The sequence below is a fragment of the Bicyclus anynana genome, chromosome 16 (assembly GCF_947172395.1).
Source record: "Bicyclus anynana chromosome 16, ilBicAnyn1.1, whole genome shotgun sequence".
Lineage (NCBI taxonomy): Eukaryota > Metazoa > Arthropoda > Insecta > Lepidoptera > Nymphalidae > Bicyclus > Bicyclus anynana.
Genome location: NC_069098.1, coordinates 3323191 through 3347302, shown reverse-complemented (window position 1 = coordinate 3347302; position 24112 = coordinate 3323191). Strand labels below are relative to the sequence as shown.

The window sequence follows — 24112 nt, the reverse complement described above, 5'->3', positions numbered from 1 at the left end:
CCTACAAGGGAGGAACTTAGATACTTCCTTTCTTTCCCTACAATATATGAAGTAGGAAAAATCACCTTCGAAAAATACCCAATTCTACTCGTACGTAGAATTCTGTAATCGTATTTCTGCATCATTACTTACCATCAGGTGAGATTGTAGTCAAGGGCTAATTTATAAATAAAAAAATACCAATATTTGAAAAAAAAAACAAATTATTAAGTAATAGTCATTTATTCATTAGGATTTCTTCCAGGCAACTGCTATGCTTTTATTTATTTCTTTTATTTTTCAATTTATTTTATTCAGTCATATAACCAATAGTACGAATTGTTTTCGACCGTAGCATTACTCACAATAGTTGTATCACTAAGTACTATCGTCTTTTGATGCATCCTTAGTTGTGGCTGTGACGTCAGATTTATTAAAACTTCCTCTATCTGTGATTGTATCTGGTTTGAGAGGTGTTGTTAATTCTCTAGCCATTTTGTTTTCGCATCCAACGTATATATTGACGGATACAGGGTAGTTGTAGATAGAGAGGATGCGAAGGACCAGGAATTTCTTGCGCAAACCACCGCGGAGTATTTCCACTGTAGGACCTCGACCTATGCCGAGACGGTCGACAACTCGGAAGTAGGTTATCTGAAAACCGGTTAATTTCAAAATAATTAGAAATTATACCATGCGAATGAGATAAGAAATAAAAACATTTACTATTACAGGCACTGGGCAATATTCTATCTTAAGAGAATATTAAAAAAAAAATACAACCGACTTCAAAACATTAACGTACTTACTCACGAGACTAAAAAGCGAAAAATAACATAATATGTTCTACCTACTATAAAGTTTTTTGTTTCTCCGACATTCTTTTTTCTTTCATATAGTTAGTTTTTCAGTAATGACGAAAATCAAAATCACATGTACTTGGCAACAAGTTCAAAATTATCAGTATATAGAAAATATTATAATGTAATTTTTCGCTTTTTAAAGAATCGTCTCTTTCTGTTTTTACCCTATTTCGTTAATGATCCGCTATTCGTGATGATGATGATGTGATGTTGATCACAGTGTGATATTATTAATTAATAGATTTTCTTTATAAATTTACTATCCTGCACAATAATGATTTTTGAATTCGAACCTGAGATTTACGGGTTAAAACAACTAAACAAACAAATTCTTGAGTTTAATAATACAGATAAATAATTGTTAATTAAAGTAATTTGCATACCGGGCACTTGAACATCCTTCCATATTTAGCAATAACTCTGCTGTGGTACTCGCTCTCTTTGTATAGTCTGTCTTGAGCCACGAGGATATCATTGTGTTTGAACATGCCCACGTAGAAATCTCTGCACACAATAACATTAACGAGAATCAATAAAAATATAATAGGCATGTGCATTTTCTTAATTTACGGCATACAATGAAGTGTTTAGTTTTCTAATCTCCTGTTAATACTCGTTTTAAATGCCTAGACTAATTTATTTGTTTTGTGTTTCGAATAAAGGTGCATTCATATTATCTCTCATTAACTAGCGAAGTTCTGCCAAAACTATACATATACATCTTTTTGCCAAAAATAATATTTATTCATAACCATTATGGCTCAAATTTTGTATATGGAGAGTCTAACAAAATTACAAACGAGGCAAACCATGGGGGTGACGCGTTTTCCTTTAAATACAACTTCAGACTTTGGTGCGTCTGATTAAAATCACATATATCCGGGCTGACAAGTGTAAACACGCCCTTATTTTTATTTATTAAATGGCTTAAATGGATGGAAGTTCTTCGACAGACGAACCCAATGGAATCCTGTGAAATAGCTTTACTAGGTATAGTACGCGGCTTATAAGTTGAACTATGAACAGCAACACATACATAGTACGCGGCCTATAAGTTGAACTATGCGCAGCAACACATATATAGTACGCGGCCTATAAGTTGAACTATGCGCAGTAACACATATATAGTGAGAGGCTTATAAGTTGAACTTTGTGTAGTAACACATACCTAGTACGCGGCCTAGAAGTTAAATTATGCGCAGTAACACATGCAAAGTACGCGGCCTATAAAGTTACTTAATAATATAAATTTAAGAACCTATAGTAATAAGTAAGTTAAATTATATTTTTTTCAATGATTTGAGATCTTCAGTGTACCTACTGGGCAACTACGGATCATGCATCCAAAACTTTAGTTCTTAATTGTACCATAGATAGGAATTTTGGTTCAACTCACTTGCCAGGGTCATCAACCCAAACTACTACTGCACTTTCATGTCACCGTGATGTCACCCTTTTAAAGGCTTTCACTGAAAACCAGCGCTGAGAGAGGGAGACCATTATTTATTTGGTCAGTGCACTTTTCTTCTTTTTTTTTCTTTTTCTTAAATATTTAATATAAACGCTTAATACTTACCAAATAAAAATATTTTTTCTTTCTTTCACTTTCTTAGAGATTTTGTAAACTTTATTATTCAAAACAAAATTGAACAATTTTAGCCTATCTGCCATTTTTCTGTCAAAACCTGTCGGCACTATTGAAAATACTTTAATATCTCATCGAAGGTGCACAATACACATCTGCATGGTGGAACAGAGTAAATTCAAAATATTGGAAATGAATATTTGAGAGACAAGGTTGATATTATTATGAACACAAAGCTTCTTGACATATTCAGCAAATAAAATGTCATAGGACGTTCTTAAAAATAAATGGTCGTAAATGCCTTGATAATATACAGAATGTTGTGCCATCCAACAAGACGACTGGACGAAGGAATTGCTTGTAGCAAATAAATTGGAAATTTGTTGAAATATGTCGATAATAATTGCGTCAGAAGGATGTAGAAAACCTTCATCCGTAACGCTGACTAATCCCTACGAGATATAGTACCTAGCTACCCAAAGAAGCAATTCATAGTGGATTTTCTCACAACGTATAGCTACATTTTATCTAAACGTTGCCATAGGAACGGGAACTACGCGGGTGAAATTCTAAGGCATAGCCAAATAAACCATTACTTCTATAGGCAAGTCGCAGGCAAAATCTAATAAAAACCATTACAGTAGAGACAAGAGTGGGAACTTGAAATACATCAATTCTAAGCACACACTACGGTCTAAATCCGAACGCTCCGCTGGCAAAACATCCATATAGATAGATGTTCCCAAATCCCAAGCATTGCATTCGGTACAAGGGTCGTTGTACTAAATTCAAAATAGGTGCCGAACGGGGACACTTACAGCGACAAGTGGTCATTTGGTTGCGTCATCCGACGCCCAGAAATGTAGCTCTAAAATGCATAGGATTTAGGAAACTGTACAGTCCCGGACGTATGTTTATAATTATCTTTCAGCCCATCGTGTTTTTTAAATCATGCCTTCTGGCTTTCGTTTCTAAATTCAAAGAAAAAGGTAGTTTGTAAGCACTTTTGGAATTAGTTTGTCTGTTTGTGGTGACTAGTGGCAACCTACTAAAACATAACTTTTTTTGCAGTCAGGAAAATGGAGTCAATACACCAAGCGGTTGCTCTTTAAAAAAGTTTTTTTTTAAATTCTTTACAAGTTAGCCCTTGACTACAATCTCACCTGATCCTAAGTGATGATCCAGTCTAACAGTCAGTTTCTTCATCGCAAATAACAGTCAAAGTAACGTCATAAAGCAAAAGTAACGGTCTTATTCACGGAAAAATAAAGTCTTCTTTACCACTTACTACTTTTACTGTTAATTTAGCTTTACATGAAGAAACTAGCTGTAAGATGGAAGTGAGCTAACTTGTAAGGAGCAGGTTGAAAATCCACACTTCTTTCGGTTTCTACACGACATCGTACCAGAACGCTAAATCCCTTGGCTTTTACCAGTAGGGTAGTAATTAGCCACGGCCAAAGCCTCCCACCAGCTAGACCTGGACCAATTAAGAAAACCTCAATCGGCCCGGCAGGGGATCGAACCCCGACCTCCGTCTTGTAAATCCCCTGCTCATACCACTGCGCCACGGAGGCCGTCATAGTAATTCTCAATATTTTTTAAACAAAGTCATTATCAGCCTATATCAACGGCATACTGCAGGAGCAGGTCTCCCTTGTAGGAGCGAGAATATGGAGCGTAGAACCGCGATGCTATTTCAATGCGGTATGGGGTGCTAATGTTTGACTCATGATCGTTATCACATAGCCCAACCAAGTACTCGAACTTCGGACCTCATTATCCTAACCAACGAGGCAGTTAAAGACTAAGGCCTGTATTAGGAGCTATAGCGTTATAGCTCAACGGTAAGAGCGGTCGGACTCATCACCGAGGGGTGGTGGTTCGATTCCCGCCCCGTTGGTTTATTGTCGTGTCGTCTAATACAGTCTTTCCCGACTAGTTGGAAGAGAATGAGAATATTGGTCATTTAAAAAAAAACATATGGCAAACATTCTTTTTAAGAAAATAAAAAGTTCAAGTTACTAGAGATTATACTATTGTGATTTATACGTGACTCAATACTACACTCTAGCAGTTAAGTTACATCTCTTAATACAGCCTAAGTCATCTAAGTTAATAGGAGTTAAGATTACAAGAACAAGTATGTCCCCATCTTGTTTCTGCTCCACTATACAAATGAAACACGTTCGCAAAACAAAATGTAGAACTATGCAAATTAAGTGCTAATTCCAAAGACTCGTCTCAGATGCGAGTTGGTCTTTGGGAAGACTTTAATCAACCGGAGTTAGCTGTTCTGAGATTGTAGGATAAGAAAAATATTGTAAAGCACTGTACGTAGAAAATGTCGATGATGATGACTGTACACTTGATAAAAGGATCATTTTAAAAGGTAATCCACGGAATATTCCTTTCTTTGTGTGTGTCTTCGACTAGCGAAAGTCGGCTAGCTTCGTAAATTCTTCTTTGTTTTTCGCGAAATAATATCATTATAATCATCTACGTATTCAATCGATAGACATCGGCGGTGGAGTATTCCCTGTCTTATCTCTATCGTCCCAACGCAATAAAAAAGATTGCTATATTTTTGGTTGCGCTGCTATTGACATGTGCCTATTTACATCTACACGATATGAGTCGTTTGGTCCCATGTTAGGCCTACTGGTGCGATCAAACAACTGAGCCAATCCTAACCTAACCCGAGCTAGGAGTCGAACTCATGATCTGTTGACAACAGCAGTGCCAACTGCGTCACAAAATGTCAAGTCATTATCATTAAAACCTATATTCAGCTCATTGTTGAGCACGCGACTCCTCTCTGAATGCAAAGAAGAAAGGGGTAACCAAATAGTCAACTACGATGGCCAAATGCGGATTGGCAGACTTCACATTTATAGAGAACTAGCGGACGCCCGCGACTTCGTCCGCGTGAAACTCGATGTAAACTTTCAACTACCTCTACCCTACCCCTACCCTACCCTACCCTACCCCTACCCTACCCCTACCATACCCCTACCCTACCCTTATCCTACGTGTGAAAAAAAACAGTAAAAAGTATCCTATGTCTTTCTCCTGGCTCTAAACTACCTCCCTGCCTCCCAAGTGGAGTAACTAACACGACTTTCTTTTATATATATAGATTAAGTAAATTCTCAGGTACTTATGTAGATTTCTGCACGATGTTTTTCTTTTGAAACACTCGGTTTTTGTATATTTCAAAATGGGTAGATATTGCTGCCGCAAAGTGCGACGTCATATAGTGGGGGACACATTTGACAGTGTCACTGGGGCGTGTTGGCCCAAATCTCTCTCCGATATCGGTTGCTTATTGAATCGGGGCATTTCAGATCGAAATGCATTTGGACGCAATGTATGGAGCAATTTACATTTCACTAGATTGCATAGATGGGTAAATAACTACTGCGGCTTCGGTGTAATGTTAGGTGGGAGCTTCAGCGTGGAGTTTAGTTTTCTTATAGTCTTTGGGACCAGAAACAAAATAGCTTGGGTTTGAATCCGGTGCAGTTTTCAGTTATGTGTATTTTAAGAAATTAAATATCACGTGAAGAAAAAAATATCATGAGGAAACCTGCACACCTGATAATTTTTTTAATTCTCTGCGTGTGTGAAGTCTGCCAATCCGCATTAGGCCAGTGTGCTGGACTATTTTGGCCTAACCCCTCTTATTCTGAGAGGAGACTCGAGCTCAATAGTAAGCCGAATATGGGTTGAAAGTGAAGATAAATTATAAAGGTTCCCCAAATATTGCACGAGTGTATTTGCATAGAATTAAATATATTTTAACAAAAAAACAAACTCAAATTCGCATTTATAATATTTCAGGATATAAAAGACAATCAGCTATTTTATCTACTACCAACATATTTTTTTGTGTGTAATGAAGAAACAAAGAAACTGATATTTTTATTAAGGTTTCATCATTTTCTTACCCTTATCCCAGTTAAGTGGGGTCGGAACAATATGTCAATCTTTTCTATTCGTCTCTATTACTCGTCAACTCATCATCCACTCCTATTACACACATCTCCTGTTTCACACAATCCAACCATCTCTTCTTTAGCCTTCCTCTCCTCTTATGTCCTTCCACTTGCACATTTAACATTTTTCTAGTAATATGACTTTCCTCCCTGCGCACTCCCTTTTTTAAGGTTTATTGAATATATTGTTTAGGGTTCCTAACGTACGTAGTACAAAAACGGAACCCTTATAATTTTCTTAGACATTGCAACGCATGTTGGGTACTTCTAGTGTATCTTAATCTATCGAATCGTAATTCAATTGTCTCCAAGTCACAGAAACGGTCAGTAAATTGCAAATTGCACCCGAATGTATTTTCAATCTAAAGTGCCTCGATTGAATAAGCAATTCATGCAGAAACTAAATTTAGCTAGCGCAACTGCCACATGTGCCAAGTTATGCAATAATTACATGCATTTATTAGTCTTAGTCCGCAGATCCCATACATTTATTAGTCTTTAGTCCTCTTCTATAGAGACGGAGGCCTGGCTCTACAGTAGGCCGTTCAAATAAGCTGCAATGATAATAATACCTACTAACAAATGTTCTTAACAGTCTAGTGGACACTTTTTAAAAAAGGTCCTAAACTGTTCATTAGCGTTCTACTAGATAGAAAAAAAAATATTTTTGACAATACGAGTCAAAAGGCCTTCGATTTAAAGAAGGTAGATTCGAATCCGTTCCGGAGCATGCACCTGCAACTTTTCAATTATGTGCATTTTACCACAAAGAGGTAATGTTTGTGAGAGGATGAGATGAGATGAGATGTAATCGTGATAGCCAAGTGGATATTAAGAAAATCTCAATCGGCTCAGCCGGGGATCGAACCCAGGACCTCCATCTTGTAAATCCACCGCGCATACCACTGCGCCACGGAGGCCGTCAAAAGGCCGTTTCTATCGGTAACAGAATTCTTACGGAACGGGAAGTATACGGGTGAAACCGTGGGGCGTCTGCTAGTGTTATATAGCGGTATAACTTCCTCGAATAAGCTCTGTTAAAAGTGTTGGTATCAGTAGCTAAATACGATAGCAAATTTAGGTGATATTAAATTAAATTAATTGCTATAACATTACAGTGTTGGGGCGGAAAAGCGAATTTTCCTCACAATGGCGCACCGGATATAACCGTGACCCTCCATCGGTTAAATAGGAGTCAGGCGCAGGAAGCGAAAACATCAACAAATAAATTTCCACAAAGGGCACTCTTCACTATTGTCCGGCTGAGGGGCGTTACAAAGTTAAGTCTTTACAGACGTGCAGCGTTTTGAAAGCAGTTTTTTTCTCACAACTTTTTTTCAATAAGTCATAGTTTTATGATTTTAGCGAGTAGTTAAAACCTAGTTGTAACTGGTTTGATATTCTTGATCAGGATGAAATGAGGTTTTATGTCCACAAATTATACATAGATATATAACACCACTCACAACATAGTAGAGGAAGAACTCAGTCGAGTCAGGGTCTATAGGCATAAGGCACGTCTAATCTCTTTTTACAAACGCTAACGTTTCTAAAACTAAACTACGATCGATAACTTGATCACGTGACCTGTCGATAACGAATGTCATTCCCATACATTTATTTGTTTTCGAAGCGTTTGCGATTGTAGAAAGAGAAGCAACGAGCTTCATGGGTCAGTAAAGAGAGGAAAATTTTAAAATTGGTAAAAAAAATCCTTTTCTCGTTTTTAAACAATTATTAATGTGTGTAAGTAGGTATTTTAAAATTCAAGTTAACGTAATAAATAATGGCTCACATCACGTATTTTTTAAGAATTATTTATTATTTTATTGTTTCTTAATCATGAGTCTGTTTATTCAAACGGAGCCCTACTCGATGTGTATGCACTTTACCAACAAACAAATTAAAAATGAGGGTATAAATCGCTAAACATTTCATAACTTAAAATAATTATAATTAACTTGTTCTTATTAATTTGTTGATATAGTTATTTTAATGAATAACAATTTAAGAACAAACAATACATAATTTAAAATAATTAATTTATGAAATGACATGCATTTTTCAATTTAATTTCTAAATTGTTTGTACATACACTTATACACACACATCGAGTAAGGCGGTAGTATATTTACGTGTGATACGCCCGCGCCGGACAATGGTCAGGATTCCTATTGTTCGATTTGAATTATTATCTACAGTTTTCCTGCCCTGATCTTCAGCTTATAATTCATACGCCTTTGTTTCTGATTCTGGCGTGATAATTATTTTGGCAGCGTATTAAATGGTTTTATAAATTTAATAAGACAAATACTTAAGATATTTTAACAGGAAATAGTCTATATACAATGGACCCCGGTGACGCAATAAGCGCTTTGCAAGGCAATTTTCAACTTTAAAATTTTTTTATAGACCCTTATCTAATATTCCGATTTAGTTTGTTGATAATTATTGTACATTTACCTACCAACGGGGTAGTCTATACTGGTATTATAAAGAGGTAAAGCTTATGTTGTTGTAGGATATTGGTAATCTCTGAATCTTCTGAACCGATTTTGAAAACTTTTATACCACTAGAAAGCCACGTTATTTGTGAGTATCATAGGCTATATTTTATCACCGTATTCACACGGGAACAAAAACTACGCGTGTGAAACAACAGAGCGTTGACTAGTAAATAAATTATCTAATAAATAAACCATTTGTTTGTACCACATCGTCCACTAATCCAGTTAACAACTCTCGTCGCAGTAACTCAAGCCTAATCATTCGATCTCGGGGAACAGTAATTAGGCCTATACAAATCCAGAAAGTTAAATTTACGGAATAAATTACTAAATAGCAATTCAACTACGTAACTTTGTTAAATTTAAAACAAGACAAGCATGTTCGTTTACGTAAATCATTATTATTGTTTGCTTAAAAATATTGTAATCTGATTTTTAGTGTAGGTACGTACTTACCGTATTTCAAAAACTAAGGGCGAGGATTATTTTATTGACTGTATGTAGAAACATACATACATCAGCAGATGGAGTAAAACCATAATAATAAAAAATAACCATAGTATTAGTAATACACATAATCATCATCATTATTAACCCATATTAGACTCACTGCTGAGCTCAAGTCTCCTCTCAGAATGAGAGGGGTTAGGTCAATAGTCCACCACGCTGGCCCAATGCGGATTGGCAGACTTTACACACGCAGAGAATTAAGAAAACTCTCTGGTGTGCAGGTTTCCTCACGATGTTATCATTCACAGTTTGAGACACGTGATATTTAAGTTCTTAAAATGCACACAACTGAACCGTTTGAGGTGCATGCCACGGACCGGATTCAAACCTACGCCCTCCGGAATCGGAGGCAGAGGTCATAATCCACTGGGCTATCACGGCTCAGTAACCGCCGCCGAGACGTCGCCGACTGCAGTCATCGACGTCTCGGCGACAGTAAACTTCTAAAGTCTTAAATAATTAGAAATAATATAAGCGCTCTATGATAAAGATATCTAAAAATAATAACTCTATAGATGTAGAGCGGGCTAGGTACCAACACCTTCATGACAGCTTCACTGCTGTGTTTTTCATGAATATTTATAGCATTTATTGAGAGCACAAAGCCGGCCATCTCGTTTCTATCTCCGCCATGATTGACAGTTTAATTTACTACTTGCTATGCCAGTCTGATATTGAATGACTCTCTCACTGTAATAACTACTCACTGTTATATGAAGGTACACAACTACACAATGACTCCTTTTCCGTAGTCCAGTCCCTTATAGTTTCGCCATGTCAGTCTGTCCATCCAACTGTCCACGGCTTAGCGCAGAGACTATTACTACCATAAAGCTGTAAATTTAGCATAAGTATGTCCATAAAAATGTGAACAAAGTTGTGAAATAAAATCATGAAAAATATTTTCATTTCACAACTTTGTTCACATTTTTAATTTATATTATTAATTTAGGTACTAATCCTATTTTCGATCAATCGATATTTTCCATTCGTCAACTTATCGACACCATTTCATCATCCTCATCATCATTGAAAATCCACATTTGGACCGTAGTCCATTAATTTTTTAGTTTTGATCCATTCGTAATAGTTAATTAGGAATATTCCATAGACCTTTATACTACAGTTTATATTATTAATTTCATGCATATTGTAAACATTTTAAGAGATTAATTTTCCATTTTTAAGAGATTAAGTTTCGCATTTGACTATTCATTGGATTTTAATATTACAAAAAATAGCTTTTATTTTTGTTTCAGATATAAAAAATGTTTCGTTATCATTATAAGCCCATGGATGGTCACAGCTGGACAAAAGAACATCCAAACACAAGTTTTGAATCGCTAGCAATCAGTGGCTCCGTGTAATGTAAGCCTAGTCGGTGTTCCTAGTCGGAGGTCGATCAACACTACGCTCTCCGACACCATTCTAGTACCTTAAGAGGTAGGTAGGTATGAAAAAATTAAGCTTGTGTTAAATCACGAAAGGCTATCAAAGGCTTTCAATCAATAGAACCGTTCCGTTAAATGCAAACAAAAAAAAAATAGAAAAAAAATTTGCGTTAAATTGAGAAGCTACTCCTTTTTTTGAAGTCGGTTAAAAAAGCAATTTACGTCGATCTCTCTGGCAGAGTTAGAGTCCCAGGTCGGGTCAATAAAGAATTTTATAATTCCTAATTTTGCTCAGGTCTAGTCTAATATGAGGCTGCAGTAGTTACCACCCTACTGGTGAAAGACGTACCATTGGATCAAGTTTTGGTCTGGTATTATGCGTCGGCCGTGGTTGGTTTTAACCCTACTGGCATAAGCCACCGTCTTATGCCAGTAGTCTGTCAAAGTCAAAGTCTGCCAATCCGCATTGGGCCAGCGTGGTGGACTATTGGCCTAACCCCTCTCATTCTGAGAGGAGACTCGAGCTCAGCAGTGAGCATGAGAATATATGGGTTGATAATGACGACGATGACGGCCAATAGACCAACAGGGCCGGGATCGAACCACCACCTCTCGGTGTTGAGTCCCACCAATTTATCGTTGAGCTATTAAGGGTAGTAAAAGTATAATGACCTTTAGTGCTCTTAAAAAGAGTAGAATTTATCATGGGAACAATTCAATCCCTTTCCCCGTCGCCCCAGATTGACAGTTTAATTTACCACTTGACAGTCAGCCCCCAATATTGAGCTACGGACTCTGACAATTCGTTAGCTCTTCATTGTGGAACAATCTAAAAATTTAGATAAGTCTGTATGTAGGTATAGAGTATATATAGCAGACGCCTTGTGGTTTCACCCGCATAGTTCTCGTTCCTGTGTACTGTGAATACGGGAATAAAATATAGCCTATGTTACTCGTTTGGTTAATAAGGTAAAGCGTGAAAGCTTAATAACTGAACATCTCACTTTCACACAATACTACGAGTATGTATAATATTAATATGGATCATTATCATTATCAATCCGTATTCGGCTCACTGCTGAGCTCAAGTCTCCTCTCAGAATGAGAAGGGTTAGGCCAATGATATGCCCCAATGCGGTTAGGCCAATGATTGCCAATCCGCATTGGGGCATATTATGGTCTCATATTTTATAAGTCGGCTGAGGTCTGGTCTGGTGGTAGGCTTCGGATGTGACTAGTCACCACCCTACTAGCAAAGACGTACCAAGCCAAGAGATTTAGTGTTCTGGTACGCTGCCGTGTAGAAAACTTCAGAGGTTTTAGCAGAACAAATAAAATCATAGGAAAGGAAATAGACAAGTGCCTAACCTTAAATAGATTTTTGTTTATCGTCAAGAAGGCACCAACTTAAAACAGACAAAATAGCGGGAAAACTAGACGAAAGTCGTCACAGAAAGTTACATAAGTCAACGTCAGTGAAAATTAGTCCGTGTTCCGATTTTGTCGAAAGCTTTGTTATGAGCTTCAAGTTATAAGCTGTTTACATGAAGATGATCTTTATCAACAAAGGATTTTGTCTCATCATCATCCATCATCAATGACAACTGATGGACGTCCAGAGCTGGACCTCTTGCTTCAACACAACGGTCTTGTGAGGTCGCCGTTCAGAGGTCGAGGTTGAGCACCTTGAAACCCAACGCCATCGGCCCTTCATTGCCACATTAGTTTCGCAACTCGATGATTTTTTTTCTCCTTCTTATATTATTTGAAATTCGGAACACTAACAAGTTATGTACGTATTTATGAGCCAAGAGAATTTGTGAGCTCGTGATAATAATAAAAAATGGTGGAGTACGGTATTTCCTCAGAACGTTTGGAACTCTCTTCTCAGAACAAGGCGCTTTGGGACCCTCGTAATTTTAAATTTAAGCTTACAACTTTAAATATCACCATTATCTAATAACATTAGGTTATTAGACAATGACCTACCTGTTCTTTCAAATGTGCTTGTAAACCAAATCTAATTGAAATAAATGAATTTGACATATTTCATTTTGAGTTTCTGTCTTTACTTATCACCATTATTTTATAATAATAAAAGTAGACATATTTTTCTAATCTTGGTTTTGATTGAAGGAATTTTAAGAATAAAACTATCTATGAAAGTGAATTGATATCCGCTCATGACTTGGACCGCACTTACAGCTTTCGTACAATCCTTGAAATATTCATAAGTATTCGGCGTAAGCCCGTGAATATTTATGCAGTAAAATATTAGTTTTATAATGCGCTCCTAAGAGGTTTACCTACTAAGTGAGGCAGCAACAGAAGTAAATACTATAATAAACATTTTTATTACAACTCTAATATCGTCGTCGTCGTTATCAACCCATATACGGCTCACTGCTGAGCTCGAGTCTCCTCTCAGAATGAGAGGGGTTAGGCCAATAGTTCACCACGCTGGCCCAATGGGATTGGCCGACTTCACACACGCAGAGAATTAAGAAATCCTCTGGCGTGCAGGTTTCCTCACGATGTTTTCCTTCACCGTTTGAGACACGTGATATTTAATTTCTAAAAATGCACACAATTTAAAAGTTGGAGGTGCATGCCACGGACCGGATTCGAACCCACATCCTCCAGAGTTGGAGGCAGAGGTCATATCCACTAGGCTATCACTGCTCTTTCTGGTTATGCGAACTGAATTGATAATTTTGTTAGTCACACGCTAGCGTTAACGAAAATTATTATAAACATGGATAGTATTTGAAAGCACCAGGCGATTATAGGAAATTGCCTAAAACTATGGTAAACATACACAATATGTATTTTTGGGAAACTATTTTTCTGCGTAATATAATAAATGTTGCTTCATTTTTCATGATTATTATTAGAATATTTGAATGTCTCTTCCAGACCTCCTTCCTTACTACTTAGGCGTCATTATAGCCTGCATAAGGTTTTCAACTAGGGCAGGCACAGGCGTTATTAAAGACTATACAAATTCACAAATTTCGTCTCCAATACAGGTCCGCAATCACACTAATATTATAAAGGCGAATGCATATATGTGTGCGTATGTATGTTTGTTCCTCCTTTACGCTGCGGCTACTGAAGCGATTTGGCTGAAATCTGGAATGGAAATAAATTCCACTCTGGATTAACACATAGGCTACTTTTCATCTGAAAAATTGATGGTTCCGTGGGATTTGTGAAAAACTGAATTCCACACGGATGAAGTCGCAGGCGTCCACTAGTGAATCCATAAGGTAGCGCATATAAATACGTATTTTTGCATGTTTTAGTCGGAATTAATGTAATAGGAATGGCTACGACAATAATCTTTCTAATCATCCTTATCATCACTAAATAAGCTTAGGATGATGATGATGATGACGCAGGAAGACGATGACTAAGTCAAAATCAAATATATATGTATTGTAACCAATATGTATTAGGTATAACAGCAATCGGCAAATTCCTCGATCCTACAAAATCTCATAAATCTAGATTTCGTTAAAACACTGGAACTACAATTTATCTAGTTAGTAGTTTCCATTCGTAGGAAATATCAACAAAAATGGAAATGAATGTGCAAAATCGCTCGTTCGTAAACAGAGTTTATGGAACGAAACGAAAACTGATTTGTTTGCACTAGAATGCAGTTCTGGTACAAATTTTCTAGCGAAATTTCAGTTTTCATTTGCAAATTGTTACTATAGTTGCCTACTTACGTTAAATATCTCATTATCTTTGTTTTATTATCAGACACATTTTTTATACAAAATCTAGGATATCATAAACTAAATCAAAGGCAACTTAGTATAGTTAAATTAAAGATTAAATGAGTTTACACTTGACATAATCGACGACTAAATATCTGATAAGAGTATATGGAGAACATTACTCAACTTTACACATGCTCATTTCAAGCACGAAAGCATGCTACTATTGAGAAGTTGCTACTTATTAGCATGTGTATCGCAACATTACTCATAATGAAAATGCTTATTTCGAGCTTGCTCAAGGATCAACAGTCGTGCGATTTATGAGCATGCTACTTGCTGCGCGGGTAGAAGGGGGCGTGCTGTTAGCGCGTCTGAACAGGTTTGTTTATTGAGTATGCTAGTCAATCAGCATTGCTATTCTGTATTCTCTTCACCTTCATCTTTCCCTGTCTAACGCGGTACTATAGACAGAGAGCGATAGATACAAATTAGCATGTGTAATTGGGATGTTTGCTTTGAGCATGCTTATTCAGGAGCATATTTAAAAATAGCATGCTTATTGCTAGCAAAATGTAAATTAATGATAAGCATGCTCGAATGGAGCATACTCTTAATAGCACGTTTTTAGCATGCTATTTTAAAGCATGTGTATCTTAAATGTCAATTTAAAATTCAAAAACAAATCCACAATCATATCTCAAATAGATTCCAGTGTAAAGCTGTAGCCAATATAATTCGTCACTCAATATCGCGAGGTTGGGACGCAATGTCAAGTAACAAATGAATCTGTCAATCATGACGGAGCGACGGGCGCGTTGCTACAACAGCCTTTATAAATTTTCATACTTTTTTCTGCTGCGGTTTAACTTTATAACAGAGATGATAGATAGGTTGTTTTAAATTTTTATCCTGATCACAGCAAAACAAAAATCACGTATCTCAAACGGTGGAGGAAAAACATCGTGAGGAAACCTGCATACCAGAAAATTTTCTTAATTCTCTGCGTGTGTGAAGTCTGCCAATTCACATTGGGCCAGCGTGGTGGACTATTGGCCTAAGCCCTCTCTTCTGAAAGGAGACTCGAGCTTAGCAGTGAGCCGAACATGGGTTAACTAACTAACACTTTTTGAGCGTATTGACCGATGAGATGACATTTTTTTTCTTTTATTGAATAAATGAAAAATACGAAAACAAAGTCACTTAAAGTCAATTAAAATGTCTGTCCCTTAGTTTCACACTACTTGTCCAGTTGAATAGATTTTTATTTTTTAAAAAGTGTAACTTGAATTAATATCACAGAAAAAACCTGTTTACACTCATACTGGAACGTAAGTTCCTATGTATATCGCTTGGCGGTATTGTATCACCGATAGGTATGTATACTAGCTAGACCGCTAGCCATTGCCGAGGCTTACCAGACTAGACTCCGGACTAGACCGGAGCCATTTTAAAAAAAGGAAAACCTTAATTGACCTTAGCTAAGAATCCTTCACTAGACCCCTTGAACTGAACCTGAAAACCAAAGACCTTGTTTATTTTCAAGACTTTACTTTATAAGTCAGACAAGGTGTGAAAGCATAAACGATAGTGCTTAATAAAACATTAAACGTTTTTATTCTACGTCTTATATTATAATAGTTATTCGTTTATCGTTACGAAAAAATCTTGGGGTTTCAACATAACCCTCGGACCCTTTTTACTAAAACGAAATGCCCATATTGCTTTGTATTTCCCTAAAATTGATTTCGCATTAAGACCCTTAATCTTCAATGGCTGCCCGTCCATTTGTGATAATTGATTTACATTTATTTTAAGCTTTAGTCAAAAGTCTGTGCTATATTTGTGATTTAGTATTCCTTCTATCAAAGCATTATAAAGTTATTTTTAAATTACAAATATAAATAAACAAGAACAAGAATCTTCCCACTCACCTGATGTTAAGTTGATCAATACGGATCCAATATGTTTAAACCTAGTCATTATCCTAATTACTGGTATGCTTATTGCTTACTAATAATAAAGTGGTAAAGTTTGTGGTGTTGTAGGAGGTAATCTCTGGATCTACCGAACTGTATTTGAAAATTCTTTTATCTATAGAATATATAGTGTCATAGGCTGTGTTTTTTCGTGTACCTATTCCAACCTGGACGGAAATTACACGATTGAAACCGTGGAGCGCCTGACAGTTGTCAAAAACAACTTGGTGTTGTTGTTGTTGTTACTGTGTGTTTGTTGTTGTTGTTGCTGTGTGTTTGTTCTTGTTGTTATTTTGTGTCTACTTTTGGAAGTGAGAACGCCCACGTAACTACTGAGGAGGGCGTTGGAGCTGCACTTGTCTAGTGACCATATATGCCACACGTTTTCTAAAAATGGCACAAATATTTGATATCTATTGAAACTCCAAGACGCACTTAGTGTACGAAGTAAAAAAAAGTTTACTGGACATATAATGGACTGTACCAACCACAATAATAGACTAAACAAGAACAAAGAAAGCCAAAGAGCAAACGTCAGTTTCGTAATGAAGAAAATGCAATTATAAAGTATACAACAATGCATTTTAATTAATAAAGAAAGTGTAATAACTACACGAGTGCATTTAGCGACAGTCTTAAAGCTACTGTGTGAAACACTACTAAGGGGTTAATTATTTCTTAGAAAGCTTCTCAGAGCTATAATGCCTCTTTGGACGTAAAGGCATCGTTGGTACAAAATGCAAGTTTTATTATAATCATATACTAAATTCAGGTATTATCACCGTGCATAAATATAGCAGACTAGCTGACGCCGCGCGGTTTTACCAGCGTGGTTCCCGTTCCCGTAGGAATACGGGAATAATATATAGCCTATAGCCTTCCTCGATAAATGGGCTATCTAACATAGAAAGATTTTTTCATATCATACCAGTAGTGCCTGAGATTAGCGCGTTCAATCAAAGAAACAAATTCATCAGCTGTATAATATTAGTATTAATGAAAAGTTTTTGACTAATCGTGCGGAAACTATACATTTTTCTGGGATAAACAGTATGTGTTCATCATCATCATTAACTACTCATATTTGGCTCACTGCTGATCACAAGTCTCCTCTCAGAATGAGAGATTAGGCTGGCCCAATGCAGATTGGCAGATTTCACATACTTAGAGAAATAAGAAAATTCTCAGGTATGCAGGTTTCCTCACAATGTTTTTTCTTCCCCGTTTGTGGCACGTGTTATTAAATTTCTTAGAATGAACATAACTGAAAAGTTGGTGGTGCATGCCCCGAACAGGATTCTGCCCTACACCCTCCGAATCGAAAGTAGAGGTCATATCCAGTGGGCATGCAGAGGTCATGTCACCTGTATGCATATATGTGTTATCAAAGACTATAACCTTTGGCAGTCACTTCAGCCAAATCCATTCAGAATTGCGTGAAGAGCAACAAACGTCCGTACATTTATACAAACTTTCACGTTTACAGTATATGTGGTAACAGGTTATATAAGTTAGAGTTTTGATTGAACACAGAATAAAGATACGAGTAAGTAAGTGATAATCTAAGACTATACACATAAGATACGTTTAATATGTATTAGTTCTTTTAGTAAATTAATACTGACAAATGAAAGTGTATCTATTTGTGAAAGATACATCTATACTTCTATACTAATATTATAAAGAGGAAAACTTTGTTTGTATGTTTGTTTGTTTGTTTGTTTGATTGTAATGAATAGGCTCAAAAACTACTGGACCGATTTTAAAAATTCTTTCACCATTCGAAAGCTACATTATCCACAAGTAACATAGGCTAAATTTTATTTTGGAAATAAATAGGGTTCCGTAAGATATTTGGGTTTTTCGGACACAATGTGTAAAAAATCAACCAGAAAAGTAGGGTAGAGGTAGGTAGGAGAGGGTAGGGGTAGGCTAGGGGTAGGCTAGGGGTAGGCTAGGGGTAGGGTAGGAGTAGGGAAGGGGTAGGATAGGGGTAGTTGAAAGTTTACATCGAGTTTCACGCGGACAAAGTCGCGGGCGTCAGCTAGTTATGAATAATTAACCAATATTTTATTCACCAACAGTATTTTTTTTCATTACATTTTGGTGTCAAACAATATATAATTGTACGGAACAAACGCGATTCTGTAAAATCGTCAACATCACGATCGCCTCGTCAATTTTTAAATTTACTTCCCTTTTGCAGAAAATCGTGATTTGCGAAAGTGAAAATCGTTGAACCACAAACTGCATAGGAATTGTCGCGAAATATTCATTTTCTCCATGGCAAGTGACGCAGGTGTCGACAAAGGATGAAATTGGAAAAATCTTATTGGATAATACTATTCTGTATTTTATGCAATAGAAAATATTGATATCTTATTGATAGTCCATATAAGAGGCCTATGTCCATATGTAGACGGACTTCCTCGTTTAACGATCATGATTGTCTTGATATTTTTTTTTTTTTTTTTTTAATATTATTGATGTTTGATTTTTTAACGATTTGTTCATAAATATCCATATACTACTAATATCCTACTAATATTTTAAAGGCGAAAGTTTGTGTGTAAGTGTGTAAGTATGTTGTTTCCTCTTTTACGCTGCGGCTACTGAACCGATCTGGCTGTTTTATTAATTTATTAATATTAATTTACTCTAGATTAACACATGGGGTATTATCATCCCAGAAAAATCCCGGATCTCGAGGGATTTGTGAAAAACTGAATTTCACGCGGAGGTGTCAGCTAGTCTCAATTATTTCTTCTCAAAAGTGCTTTTATCTGGGTAAGTAGATTAATTATATTTTTGAGGGTATTTTAAGATGAGAAGAAGATGTTCTAGATTGCCTTCGAGAAAAGCCTGCCCTAGATAAGTGAAGGTAACTATCAAATTCCTAACTATCTATACTGGTTATCGTCGTCATCAACCCATATTCGGCTCACTGCTGAGCTCAAGCCTCCTCTCAGAATGAGAGGGGTTAGGCCAATAGTCCACCACGCTGGCCCAATGCGGATTGGCAGACTTCACACACTCAGAAAATTAAGAAAATTCTCTGGTATGCAGATTTCCTCACGATGTTTTCCTTCACCGTTTGAGACACGTGATATTTAATTTCTTAAAATGCACACAACTGAAAAGTTAGAGGTGCATGCCCCGGACCGGATTCGATCCCACACCCTCCGGAATCGGAGGCAGAGGTCATATCCACTGAGCTATCACGGCTCATACTGGCTATACCTACAGTCAATAATTTAAAAAATAAATCTTACATATAAAGGCATTTACAAACGCTACAATGTTTGCCAAGTTAGTCTCAATGTTGTTATCCACGGTAAACCTGACCATCCAATGCATAGCTTTAAGCAATGTGTTAAAAAACATTTACTTAGTCGAGGTTACTACAACATTGATGAGTTCCTTAATGATAAAGATGCTTGGAGGCCGTTGGATCAGCTTCCACCTTCACACAAAAAGTAAAACTATAAGAAATTGTAATTGTAAATTATAATACTGTATGACTTTTTCATTTCAAAAGAGCAACTGTTGAGTTTCTTGTCAGTATCATCTCAGCAGAACCTGCCTTCCGAACCGGTGGTAGAATCTTTGCAAATAGTCAACTGACGTGTCAAAAGAGCTTGTAAACTGAGCCTACTTGAAATAAATGATTTTTGATTTTTTAAAGGGCCGTACTCATAACATAAAGGCAAATTAAATAACAAAACAATTGAGTTTTTTTTTAAAACACTGCAGTCTAGGCTTTGTCAAACTATATCACAACACAGGAACCCGTTTCACGCAACTTAAACAGTTATACGCACGTCGCAGTAGCGTCAGTTGTAATAGGTGCATTCTAAGTACGTAGGAGCTCTAAAGTTCGGCACAAACGCTAACTTATAACGACTTGTATGACGCAGTTGGGAAAGCCTCGTGTGCCTGTAATTTTATCGCCAACCACACCTTTCAGACCGAATCACACCGACGCTGCTTTGTACCGAACTCTTAGAGCGATGCCTCATTAGGGCATTGTGTTATGTTGCGTCGTTGCAGCGTCGTTTTCCATATATTTTGAACTAGTCGAAGCCCCGCGGTTTCACCCGCGTAGTTTCCATTCCCGTGAGAATACGGCGATAAACAGACTTTGCCACTCACAAATAACGTGGCTTTCTAGTGGTAAAAGAAATTTTAAAATCCGTTCACTAGATCCAGATATTACCCCCTACAATATTACAGATTTTACTTCTTTATAATTATAGGTACTAATAAAATCTATACTAATATTATAAAGAGGTAAAGTTTGTAAGTTTGTAAGTTTGTCACATTTTTTAAATGGGGTAATCTTCGGAACTACTGGTCCGATTTTAAAAATTCTTTCACCAGTAGAATGCTACATTATCGGGGAGTGCTATAGGCTATATTTTATATTGGTATCATACATATTAGCCGAGTTATCACAGGTTTTGTCATACAGGTCGGACTGAAAATCCTCTTAAACAGACTTATTCGCATGCGCTGCCTTAACTATTGTGTAAAATTGAAATTAATGTATGGAGAATTTATGTATCTTTATAAGTTCTACAAAAAAGTCCGCGACACCATATATCTATCTTCTATATATTAGCAGATATAGTACCTTTTGTGTTTTAAAAATTATTAATTTTATATACTTAGGTTTACGTCATTATTTATACAACTAAACTTTAATCCTTATTAAAATAAATTATTCAATAATCACAAGAATATTATGGAGATAAGATTTGCCCTTTACAGTATGTTAATTACTTAAATAGTTTCGGAGATAATACAAAATTTCTAAAATACGCAGAAATTCCGCTGTATGACGCCCGGCGCTTTCATTTACGTAGTTCCCGTTCCCGGGTGAATATGGGGATCAAACATAGCCTATGACACTTGCAAATAACGTAGCTTTCTATTGGTAAAACAATTTTCCAAATCGGTCCAGTAGATCCAGAGATTACCTCCTACAACCACACGAACTTTACCTCTTTATATTATTAGCATAGAAGTCTCTATTTCTCTTGGTCATACCACCACTCTCGAAGGACTGGACCGATTTTGCTAAGGGTAGGAGTAAGATAGAGAAGTTACAGGGTAGGGTAGGGTACGGGTAGGGAAGCGTAGGGGTAGTGTAGGGGTAGGGTAGGTTTAGGGCCGGGTTTAGGGTAGTGGTAGGGTAGGGGTAGGGTAGAGGTACGGGTAGGATAGGGAAGTGGTAGGGTAGGGGTAGGATAGGCATGAGATAAGGGTACGGGTGGGATAGGGGTAGGAAAGGGATAGGGTACGGGGAGGGTAGGGGTAGGATGGGGGTAGGGGTAGGAAGGAGGAAAGGGTGTAGGTAAGGTAGGTATAGGGTAGGGGTAGGTTTGGGGTAGGGGGGGTAGGGGTAGGGTAGGGGTAGGGTAGATGTAGGGGTTGGGTAGGGTAGGGTTTAGGTAGTGTTAGGGTAGGGTAGGGGTAGTAGTAAAGTTGACATCGAAATTTACGCGGACGAAGTCGCGGGCGTCCGCTAGTACTATAATAAAATAAAATGGCGTTTATTAATGAAGATTTTGGTATACTTTTTTTAAATTTTAAGGTACAATTAAATGATGTCTCATTGTGCCTCATGGCAAAGGCTTCCTCCAGCTTGATCTGGAGGGTTTTGTTCTACTCCTCCCACGAGGACCAGCCGTCTTGGGAGAGTTTTGGTCTTTATTATCTACATATTAAAATAAACAACAAATCTATTGAGAAATCTATCATCTACATATTGTATGATATCCACCAGTAGGTACCGGATAACATTAATTATAACATTTGTTGTTACATAGAATATGAATTTCGTATATATCAACTAGCATACTTATAATATAGTGAATTAGCCTGCACGTGTGGCATATACAATTCGTTGATCCATTGCGACGCAATGGACTAATGAAACATTGCCTTTACAGAGTTAATAAAAACTATATAAATTTTGTTTATCAACGAAAAAATGAATAATCCAAAATACCTTTATTTTGTAGGAATATTAAGGATTTAACCTCCGGTTATTCAAGTTGTAGTCTTAACGGAAAATTATATCCAAATAGAATATCCTTAATGAAATGTAAACAGTTGTGAAGCTTCTCGTAGTGGATTATTTGTCAGGCTTTGACTTGTTGTGTAATTTGAATATATACTCTATTGTGTCAACTTAAAATAAATAAATATACATACACCAAACACATTACTTCTTAGCCCCAAAGTAAGCATATATCTTGTGTTATATAAATATAAATAAGTATCAAGATAGCGGATTTTATGATAATATATATTTATAAATTACCTACATGAAATACTTATATGTATAATTCTATATTAATATTATAAATAGGTAAAGTTTGTGGTGTTGTAGGGGATAATCTCTGGATCTACGGATAGACCAGGCAAATTAATCCTTAAAATAGAAGTAAGGCTCCCATAGAGCTGAAAATTGGTATAAATGTTCAGAATACTATTATAAATGAATTGTGAAAAGTCCCCATCAATCCCCCTTGTGCAAAAAAAAAATATTGATGATGAAAGTTTGTAAAAAATGGTTTTTCGCATTTTTTAGCTGTATGGCAATTATTTTAAACTTCAAAGTCTTATTTGACTGGATTAGGAACTGATTTTAAAAATTCTTTTACCACTAGAAAGCTACGTTATTTGTGAGTGGCATAGGCTATATTTTATCCCCGTATTCTCACGGGAATGGGAACTATGCGGTTGAAACCGCGGGCCGGATTACCCCAAGAGATAAATAATATAAATGTTTGCTCAGTTTCTCTTTTGTGTTCCTCATTTTTAAGCATCACTAAACTGAATTCGACAATCAAAGAAATGTTGTACTTGTATAATTATGTTCTGAAACAACAGATACTTAAGAGCGCGCAGCGCGTCGGTACGAAATGGATAAAATTCGAAGCGCAAACGAGACGCCGAATTATGACTTTCACGTGAGTGAAAAGCACGAAGCGATTGACGCGCGACGCAAATTTTATGACGTGAGCGCCAAAACCATTTTTACCTAATTGCAAGAAAATTAAACAACATAACGAAAAACAAAATGCCCATATTCAAGATATATACCTAATTTTCTATACAAAACAAAAATTTAAGAAAAAGGTTTTGCTTTTGCCTGAGATTGAAAGCAAAATGTGAGCAAAACATGTATTTTTCAAAAAAATAAACTATCGAGAAAAGTTTTACAAATTGTGTATTTTGTATAGTCATAACGAAGCTAACACTTTGAAATATCATTTACCCAAATATCAGGCTCCTAACTTTTCCAGAATCTGAGATCCACAACCATTTGTAACCACCAAATTACATATTGCACACTCTTAACAGTTTTAATCGAAAATTTTGCGATACAACGTTTATTCCCATTCTCCGTTTGAGAGTTGGATGAATAAGGTCGTTTGTGGACGATCGATCATGTCACAGAGATGAATAACGAAACTATAGCGATTGGAGGACGTCCGACGTGATCCTATCTAAGATGATGCCAGATAGATTGATACTTAAGATACGCAAATTGGCTTGGCTTTG

The 24112-nt window shown here is 36.6% G+C and overlaps 1 protein-coding gene across 1 annotated transcript; it reads right to left on the bottom strand.

Annotated features, from left to right (window-relative positions):
* Positions 1 to 144: 144 nt before the first annotated feature.
* LOC128198859 (uncharacterized) lies at positions 145 to 1528 on the bottom strand. The gene is made up of 2 exons (XM_052886249.1): positions 1226 to 1528; positions 145 to 633 (listed from the first exon to the last, which is right to left on the bottom strand). The coding sequence occupies exons 1-2, from the start codon at positions 1397 to 1399 to the stop codon at positions 358 to 360; spliced, it is 450 nt and encodes a 149-aa protein (XP_052742209.1). The 5' UTR covers positions 1400 to 1528; the 3' UTR covers positions 145 to 357.
* Between the last annotated feature and the right edge of the window lie 22584 nt (positions 1529 to 24112).